The 10,678-nt window shown below is 32.8% G+C and overlaps 1 protein-coding gene across 1 annotated transcript; it reads left to right on the top strand.

Moving 5' to 3' along the window:
- The first annotated feature begins 1,379 nt into the window (after nucleotides 1-1,379).
- Nucleotides 1,380-3,603, top strand: LOC108459264 (pentatricopeptide repeat-containing protein At4g19191, mitochondrial). Its single transcript, XM_017758611.2, has one exon. The coding sequence runs from the start codon at nucleotides 1,512-1,514 to the stop codon at nucleotides 3,465-3,467; it is 1,956 nt and encodes a 651-aa protein (XP_017614100.1). The 5' UTR covers nucleotides 1,380-1,511; the 3' UTR covers nucleotides 3,468-3,603.
- Nucleotides 3,604-10,678: the final 7,075 nt, after the last annotated feature.

Raw genomic sequence — 10,678 nt, 5'->3', positions numbered from 1 at the left:
TTTTATAACTTGAAAAGCCAACAATGGAGTGGTAAATTGGTTTAAATGGTGTTATTTTGATTGATTCTGATATGATTATTGGGATTGGATTAAGGTTGAAAGTCAATTTTTAAGCCACTACAATTAATTTGACTTTTTAATTAATTCATGAATTTCCATCTCACAATTCCATCAACGGAAAAAAAGAGAACTTTGGAAATGGGATTGTGGAAATCAACTCAAATTCTAGCTGTTTTTTTTCCTCCCATATCAACTAGAGGTGCTGATAGGAGAGTTTGGGTCGGGTCTAATCAAAATTTTAGATTTATTTGTTAGATTTGGTTTAAAAAATAGGTTTAAAATTTTATTTAAGCCTGGTTTAGATATAAATGTTAAAACTCGAATTCATCTGATCCACTCAGATTAATTTTTTATATAATTTTTATATTTGTTTTATAAAATATAGTACATCCAAAATACTAAAAATATTAAATAAATGTTTCTAAAAATTGAAAATGAATTAAAAATATGTGTACTTAAATAACATTAAGATAGATACAACTAACAAGCAAATGACTCTCAAATAGTAACAAAATTAACAATAAAACAAGAGTTATATAATATCCAAATAATAATAACAAAATAATAGCAATATAACAGAGAAATGGCAACAAAATAGTGACAAAAAAAGAGAAGAAAATAATAATAAAACAGTAAAAAAAATCAATTTTTTTGCATATTTGGGATGGGTTGGGTTGGGCTGGGCTCGGGGCCAAAAAAGCCTTATCCGAGGCCTAACCTATCTTCTAAACGGGGCTTATTTTTTTGCCCAAGTTCATTTTTCGAGCCTCTATTTTTACCTAAACCCTCTCACTTTTCGGATGGGTTTTCAGGCCGGGTGACCCAACCTATGAACAGGTCTAAACTGAACTGCTTAAATATTTTTATAATTTTTAAATATTTTATATTTTAAAATAATTTTTACAAATTTAAGAATTTATAACAATTTTTTTATAATTTTTACAACTTTTTACATTTTTTAAGAATGTTTATAATTTTTTACTATTTTTATAATTTTAATATTTTAAAATATATTTATATATTGTAAAATAATTTTTAAATGATTTTTACTACTTTTATATTTTTTACATTTTAAAATAATTTTAATGATCAAATCTGATTAAAATTCAATTACAAATTAAATTGCTACATAATCAATCAACAGTCATATTATCAGTCAATAGGTTACATCATCGATCAACTGTCACGTTGTTAATGACGTGATACATCCTGATTGGCTAAATTTTTTAGTATCAAAACGGATAATGGAGCAAAGTTCAAATATTAAAATAGGATAAAAAGATATTTAAATATCAAAGTGAGAAAATGAATATGGTCCGGGGGCCAAATTGGTAATAAAGCCTGGACAAAAAAAATTGAAGTACCAAAATGAAATAACAGGATAGTTTGAGCCTTTAAGATACTGTTAGAATGAGTAATGATTTCATTCATTTTCAGGAAAGCAATGAGAAATGGCAGCGCGGACTGTTACTCAAGGTCTCAACATTTTTTCTAAATTTTTATCTGTTAAACTATGGAACTCGCGGATAAAGGAGGCTGTAAATCAAGAAAGTGCCCAAAAAGCCCTTCTTCTCTTTTGCCAAATGAAGCAAAAAAGTTTGGAGCCAAACAACTTAACCTTTCCATTCGTTGCAAAAGCTTGTGCCAAGCTTTCCGATCTCAAATGCTCCCAATCTGTCCACAGCCAAATCTTGAAATCCCCATTTGGAAACAACATTTTCATTCAAACAGCAGTGGTTGATATGTACGTAAAATGTGATAAAGTGGATTATGCATACAAATTGTTTGAAAGAATGTCCGAAAGAGATTTGGCGGCTTGGAACGCAATGCTTCTGGGTTTTGCTCAGTTGGGTTTTCTAACTGAAGTTTTTAGTCTTCTTGATGGGATGAGGTTCGCTGGAATCCACCCCGATTCAGTCACTGTTGTGGGACTTAGTCTGGGAGTTTTGAGTGTGAAGAGTTTGGAATTAGTTAGAGGAATTCATGCCTTTGGGATTCAAAATGGGGTAGCTGCTAATGTTACTGTAGCTAACACTTGGATTTCGGTATATGCCAAATGTGGTGACTTGGCATCGTCTGAGAAGGTTTTTGATGAGATTGATGTGAAGTCCGTCATCTCCTGGAATTCCATGATTGCTGGATATGCAAACTTCGAAAATTTTCTTGATGCTTTTGGTTTATATCGAAGGATGTTAGTGGCAGGAATTAGGCCTGATGCAAGCTCTATTGTCAGCTTGATTTCATCTTGCGTGCAACCAGAAGCACTATTTCAAGGAACGCTAATTCATTCTCATGGAATCAAATTGGGTTGTGACTTGAACTTATCTGTAACCAATACCCTTATATCCATGTATTCCAAGTGTGGAGATGTTAATTCTGCAAGACTCTTATTTGACTGCATGTCTGATAGGACCCATGTTTCGTGGACTGTTATGATTAGTGGATATGCTGAGAAAGGAAATATCAATGAGGCAATGTCCTTATTTTTTTCAATGGAAAAAGTTGGTGAGACACCTGATTTGGTTACTATACTTTCTTTGCTTTCAGGTTGCAGCAAGACAGGGTCCCTTGAGCTTGGAAAATTGATTGACAGTTATGCCAAATCTAAAGAGTTTAAAGATAATATAATGGTTTGTAATGCACTAATAGACATGTATTCGAAATGTGGTAGTATACTTGAGGCTAAGGAGGTCTTTCATGCCATGCGTGAGAAGACTATTGTTTCTTGGACTACCATGATCTCTGGTTGTGCTATGAATGGACAATTTGAAGAAGCTTTGGACCTTTTCCATCAGATGAGGAGTTTGGGCTTGAAACCTAACCACATAACGTTCCTTGCTGTCCTTCAAGCTTGCACTCATGCAGGCTTTCTTGATAAAGGATGGGAGTTCTTCAATATGATGACCATGGTTTATGATATCAATCCTGGATTAGATCATTATTCATGTATGGCAGATCTTCTTGGACGTAAAGGTAAGCTAAAAGAAGCTTTGGAGTTTGTTCTAAATATGCCAATTGAACCAGATGCTGCAATACTGTGTGCATTGCTTAGTGCTTGCAAGGTTCACCAGAACATTGAGATTGGTAAGTACGTAGCAAGTCGCTTGTTTGAGATGGAGCCTCAAGAGGCTGCCCCATATGTGGAGATGGCAAATATATATGCATCAACTGGAAAGTGGGATAGAGTTGCAATGATAAGGTTATTGATGAAACACAACAAAGTGAGCAAATCCCCTGGGGAAAGCCTCATTCAGATTAATGGAAAAACACATAGATTTACTGTTGAAGATAGAAGTAACTCTGAAGGTGTGCTTATATTTACTTTGTTGGATGATTTAGCATTGCAATTAAAAGATGATGGATATCTTCTGCATTTGGGGTATATTCCAGAATTGGAATTCATTTGACTCTTTATTGCTTTTATAAAAAAAATTTTAATTTTTTGTAATATTATAAGTAATCTTTTATAGTTTTAAAGACTCATGGTGATATATATTCGGATATAATACATATATGTATCTAAGAATAGCATCAAACATCAAATTTTCTCACTTTTCCATAAATAAAATACATAAACAGAAACACCCTCGATCACAATGTTGTAGCCTTTTATACCTAGGAAATTTGAGAGCCAGAGTGAATGCCCTGTCCTTGAATCAGTTGTGCAAGGCCTCCAATGATGAAACCATCTATATCCATTGCCACCACACCCGCACCACCACTATGATCGCTTGCAAAGTAAGCACCCACCACGTTAAGCTTGATAGCTTGCACAAGAGGAGAAGCCCACTTCACATGCCGCGGTTATCTTGCAAACAGAAGTTAGCTTGCAGTGTCTGTGCACGATAAAATTCCCCTCTAAGTGGAGTTTCTTTCTCTGCAGCACAAACTCGTTACGCATATTCCAAGTTTGCGAAAACAAAACAATAACGCTAGAGAAACCATGAATATCCATGACCTCATAGAACTTCCAAGCCAATCAATGCAGTCCATGTAATTATCATCAAGGAGACTCTCATGCAACCCCCCAAGTGTAAGAACCTCTCTAGCATAAGCACAAACCCTAATAACATGAATAATATCTCCCGAGCCATTCTCACATCTTTTACAAGCGGGATCATTTGACATTGGAGTAGTAACAACCTTTACTGAAGTAGGTAAAATTCTATGATCAAGTCTCCACCCAAAAAGTTTAATCTTTGGGAGATTCTTGGTTTTTCCAAAAAGTTTAATCGCCAAAACTCTCTATGGGGACTAGCATCCAACTCATTAACAAATTGTACTCAAATTGTGTAGAATAGACCCAGAGCTTGCATGCCCCCAAACCAAAACATCCTATGAAGGCACAATAGGAATCGGCAGTTGCAAGAGAGATTATGTATCACTATCAGAAAACAAGTAGTGCACCATCCCCAAAATCCCATGATGAAAGGTTTTCGACCCCACCTGATGTTCTCAGGAACTCAAGAGCAATAGGACTTGAGGCACCTAGCTTATCCTCCAATGGTCGAATGTAATTAACATTGCTCAACCTCCAAAAATAGCCTGACAAGAGTGTATCAATAGCCTGTGAAATACTAAACCAAACATATGAATGCTTATCTACCAATATAGCATAAGAAAGTGTTACCATGAGAGAAATATTTCGCATTAAAGACCTTATAACAAAGAATTTTTGTGGTGCAAAAACCTCCCAACAAGGTCCATTCACACCCTTCGATTTGTGGGTAGTGTCCCAATTCAACATAGCCCAACATTTGTCCTCCCCTTGCTAGACCACCATTATTATTATATATTTGAAATAAAGGGAATAAAAAGCAAAACATAACATTCGTTAGAATAGACTGCAGAACCGATTTAATAAACACCTCATTATAAGAAATCAACTTTTTGGACCAACTTTGAATACACTTTTGAACCATATTCACAACCGAAAGACAAAAGTTTTATACTAACCTGTTAGAACCGTAAAAATAAGATCTACTATAAATTTAAAATTGTAAATTAAAATCTATCATGTCAAATTATCAAAAACAAAACAATATTAAAATTAGATGCGGAAGCGTTCCTGAATCCATGAATTCTTAAACTTTTTTCAGATCTTGGGGATTTCATCTTTCAAATTAGCACACAAGAAATTTAGAGAATATTTGCTCTCTCTTTCCTAAAGATGTGATATTAGAAAAATTATCCTATGTGAAATTTGGGGACCATAACCCTAATATATATAACTTTGGCACATTACCCCTAATTCCTAATGTAACACCCCTTACCCGGCCTGGTCGCTGGACTCAAGTAATAAGATGCTACGACAAACTTCAAAAATCGACAAATACCTTTCTAAACAAAACTCATATACTGATATTTAAACCATATATATATATATATGAGCTTATTAGAACTTTTGAACTCTACAAGGACCTAATTTGTAAAATTCGAGCAAATAGTAAGATTGAATTGTAAAATTTTAAAGCTTAACTGTCAATTATGAAAATCCACAGTTGGTATTGATACTAAATCGATACCTCACTATAAATCGATACCAAAACTCATTTCTTTTTTCTTTGCAAAACAAGAGTATCGATAATTATTTTATGGTAGCGATATTTTATGAGAAAGTATCGATACTTAAATAAAAATCGATACCATTTTGACATTCTATTTATTTTGAGACTGTAAATAATAACAAGTATCGATACCAATGCTAAAAATATCGATACCTGAGTCAGGAATGGTAAAAAAACTATATTCAAAAGGTTCATTTCATGACCAAAATTCACATAAACTCAAATGCTAAGATTAAATGTATTTATTGATGCACAACTCAATTCAAAAACACAAGTTTTCATATCAAATACATTATTAAAATCAACCAACTTAGATCCCTAAACAATGTACCTTAAATTCAAACTAACTAAATACATATATATATCTATAATTAAACTAATAAATGATTGATACATCTCAACCATTTACATTATACCAAACAAAATTAGTTGAGCAAACAAATGCAAATTCACTTCTCCCTAATTAATATATTCACCTTCACCTACTCAAGTATCAAATGTCCATACCATGGTATTACCTCATCTATTTAGACATTTGACTAGGAAATCATTCAACCAAACATATCATCATCAACAAAGATACCACCAATTATTTCACATTCACATATATAAACACATAACTTATATAAATTACCAACCAAAACACAAACTAACCATTAAATTACAAAATGAGCTTTAACTCAAAAGACTTCCTAAGTACATGTCAAACCAAAATAAAAGCATCACTAACGCTTGAGTTCTGGATTGTTGTTGGATGCTGAGATGATGAGTGAACCGTAAAATACCTAACTTGGCACAAAAAATAAAACCGTACACTGAGTATAATTCAATGGTATTTCTATAATCGAACAATAAAATATATTATAAAGGTTATAATGTATTTTAACATGTCAATATACAAGTCTTATTACATCACCTATTATTTAATCTAATTACATATCTTAAACGGAGCTTATAAATTAATATCCACTATCTACCTCTGTTTAAATTTCATTATACTTAATTTCGTAGTTCTAAATTATAATTTCACCAACCAACCTTTAATTCACATATGTTCCAGCACAACTCATCAAAAGTCGAATTCAATTGCACGATATTATCGACATATCCTATTCAAATCTATTCAAATTAGTTCTTATCACGAAAATTAATTCAAATTGATTCAATTCAGCTCGTTCTATCATTTTCTGCTTACCTTATGTTATAACCATTCAACGTAGTTCATAAATGCAACAATTAAAAAGGTTCAAGTTATAGAAATACAAACTGTAAATTCTGAGCTATTCGTTCATGACTTTGTCTTTTCCTTTTTGTCTTGGGGTATTTAGGTTGACGTTAGCAATTAAAGCTTAACAATTCTAAACCCTTGGCTCGTTTGTCTTTTTCCTCTCCCTATTTGTTTCGAAAGTTGCTATATGCAAAGAGAAATAAAGCTTCTCTTTCCTTCCACTCTTATTTTATTTCCTGAGTTTAATTAACTATTTTATTATTAATGTTAATTTACTTAAAATTTCATTACAAATTCTAATATATTGGCACATGTTACTGTCCACTCAATTAAATCATACTATAAAAGTCCCTTAATCATGTTCTACATTATAATTTAATAATAATTAAACTTGTGATACTTTTATGATTTAGTCCTTGTACCATAATTAAGTACTAATTCAATACAATTAATTGACTGAAATTGTAATATCCTGATTTTGGGTCTAGTCGGAATAGTGGTTTCGTGACCACAAAATCCGAGATAGAAATAATTATTTTATGATTATTTTGAGGTCTATGATATGATTGCATGATTGTGTGAAAATTTCGTGAAGAAATTTTATGCATAAAGTGCTTAAATTGAAATTAGGGACTAAATCGAATAATTTGTAAAACTTGCATTCTAGAAGTTTCTAGTATGAAATTGTTTTGAAATATTAATTAGGAGGTCTTAAATAGAAATTTTACCAATTTCTAAGTCTATGGACAAAAATTGGACATGGATAGAATTTTAGGAAAGTTTAGTAGTAAGGGCATTTTGGTCATTTAGGGGTAAAATGAATTAAAATACAAAATTAAAAGCCAAATTTGCTCATCTTCAACCCCATGGCCGAATATAGCAAGGAGAAACCATGGATAGGGTATTTCAAGCTTCCAAGCTCGATTGTAAGTCCATTCTAGCCCCGTTTTTCAAGTTCTTTACGTTTTTAGAGTCCCGGTAGCTCGATTAAGCTTATGCTAGCAATAATTTAACCTAGGGTTTATATTTGGAAAAATACCCTTAGGTGAAATTTGTGTATTTTGGTGTTTTATGATAGAATATGAGGTTTTAAATTATGTTAGACAACTTGTGCTACTCGGTCTTAAGCGAAAACTAGCAAAAGGGCTTAATCGGTAAAAATACCTAATAGTCATAAGTACATGTTAGAGTGAGAATTTGATATTGCCATAGAAGAGAAAAATGATCAGCATGTCATAAAACATAAGAAAATAGGCTGAATTTTAATTTACGAGCTTTGGGGAAAAAGTGTAAATATGCAAAAGTTTAGGGGCAAAACTGTAATTTTGCCAAAATATGATTTTGGGTCAATTTGAATAATGTGAGTCCTAATTAGACTATATTTTAAATGATAGAGCAAGGAAAACTAAAATTCGGGCTAAAATGGGGAAAATACCAAGTTGTGGACGAAATGGTAAAAGTAGCCATTTTCGCATACGAGGTAAGTTCATGTGTAAATGTAGTAACATAATTGTCATTTTAAGCAATTTAATATTGTTTATATGATATGATGCTGATTATTATCATGAAATATTATGCTTTGTGGTTATTGTTGAATAATATGTAATTATGTGAATTACTTGATGAGTATGAACTATCACCAAAGTATCAATTTCGATATTCCGTGGAAGATGGCAAAGATGTGTGATCGAGGAAAACACCCGTTTGAACCTTAGGAATAGATTAGGATACAAATGACATGTCACTAGGATGGTTGAGCATTCGAACTCGTTGAGTTGAGTCCGAGTTCACTTATGGATGCAAATGTCCGAACTCGTTGAGTTGAGTCCGAGTTCGTGAGATGTAACTAGGCATCCGAACTCGTTGAGTTGAGTCCGAGTTCACTATGGATGCGAACGCCCGAGCTCATTGAGTTGAGTCCGAGTTCGCTTATGGGCGGGTTACATAGTAGCTTGGCTACATATGTGGCACTTATGTGCAAACTTTCCATGTATCCGAATTATATTCCGATGTGTTCAACGGGTAAAATTTTACTCAAGCAGAGGAATACTCGAGATGAAAGGGATGTATTGGTAAGTTTTGTGAAATGAATACTTTGAACAGGTATGTACTTAACCCTCGGGTTGAAAACTCGATATAACAACAATATGGTAAGATGATAAATGAAAATGTGATATGAATGTCTCGGTGATGATTATGCAAATGATGTTTTATGTTTGCTTATATAGTTATGTTACTTGCTATTTGCATGTGAACTTACTAAGCATTTATGCTTACTCCCTTCTTTTCATTCCTTGTAGTGTTGACAAGCCAGCTCGGAAATCGGAAATGGTCGGAGGCACGCTCACACTATCCGTATACCATCTTGGCATAATGGCTTGTATATTTTGAGTATGGCATGTATAGCATTATAATCATTTTGTGTATATGGTCTTATGATATGGTTATTGAGTGGTATGGAAATGCTTGGTAATGATTAGCCATTGGAATGGCTAATCATGATCATATTTGGTGTTATGTATGCTAAATTGCTAGCTAATACATGGAAACCATGAAATAGGTAAAATTTATCATAAAATAGATTCAGACAGCAGCAGTGACGTGAGTTTGAAAAATCACTAAAAATAGTAGAGATACAATTAGATGATGAATAATATATGGAATTGAAGAATTATGAGTCTATTTTCATATGGATGGAACAAAACAGGTATATGAGTTATATTTTATGAGATGTTTAAATTTTTGTGAAACAGGGCCAGAGCAATTTCTGAATCCCCTGTTCTGACTTTGGAAATTCACCATAAATTGTTAAAAGATAATTAGAAGTCATAATTTATATGTACAGATTCTTTATTGAGTCTAGTTTTATTAGAAGCAAACGGTATAGTCATTGAAACTCTGTACAGGGAGATATTTGATTCGTAATACACAGAGGTCAGAGCAGTCAAACTTTGAAATAGGGGAGACTTTAAATAATAAACTGTACTAATTTGATTGACCAAAAATTCTATAAAAAAATTAGTAAATATATATATGAGTCTAGTTTCAGGAAAATTTTACAGAATTAGATTTCGAGTTTTGTAACTCGAGATATGAATTTTTAAGCAACTATGACGCAGATTGTTAGCTTGACTGAAAATTTTAAAAATAAATTGTTTGAGCTGTTTAAGTAATGAATTAAGTCTATTAACACCTCGTGTTCGACTCCGGCAACGGTCTCGGGTACGGCGCGTTACATTTGGTGGTATCAAAGTAGGTTTAGTAGGTTCTCGGACTAACCTAGCATGTGTAAAAGTTTAGCTATACATGCCACTGATCTGTGATAGTGTGATGTCTTCCGACGCGTATGAGTACCGTCTTATTTAGACAGGGTACTCTCCAACCGAGCTACACCGACCATGTTCAATGTTATGTGAAGGTATTTGAGTAAAATTATGATTATGATAAGTCTCGGTTCAGAAAAGTATGAATAAATGTTTATGATACATATGTGATAAATATCCATATTTGCTTCATGCTCATATGATGTAGTGTATATGGCTTACTTGATAAGATGAACGGAATAAATAGAAAGTAGTAGAGGTATGAATAAAATTCATAATATTATGATACGAATGAAAATGTCCTTGTCTTGATTTGGACGTCGAATGTTGATGAATGCTAATGATATATAATTTTTATGAGATAAAGGATTATAATGAAATGAACTTATCTATGTTAAATTGTTGGACTGAATTATATGATTGTAATGATATGTACATGATGATGCACGGAATGAAAGTTGTGATTGTGATGCAAATATCTATGTTTGTTTGGTCTTATA

Source organism: Gossypium arboreum, chromosome 3, assembly GCF_025698485.1.
Source record: "Gossypium arboreum isolate Shixiya-1 chromosome 3, ASM2569848v2, whole genome shotgun sequence".
Lineage (NCBI taxonomy): Eukaryota > Viridiplantae > Streptophyta > Magnoliopsida > Malvales > Malvaceae > Gossypium > Gossypium arboreum.
The sequence above is the reverse complement of the archived record's forward strand: the minus strand, read 5'-3'. Positions and strand labels throughout refer to the sequence as shown.

Coding starts and splice junctions, on each gene's coding strand:
- LOC108459264 (XM_017758611.2), top strand. CDS start 1,512: ATGGCAGCGCGGACTGTTACTCAAGGTCTCAACATTTTTTCTAAATTT.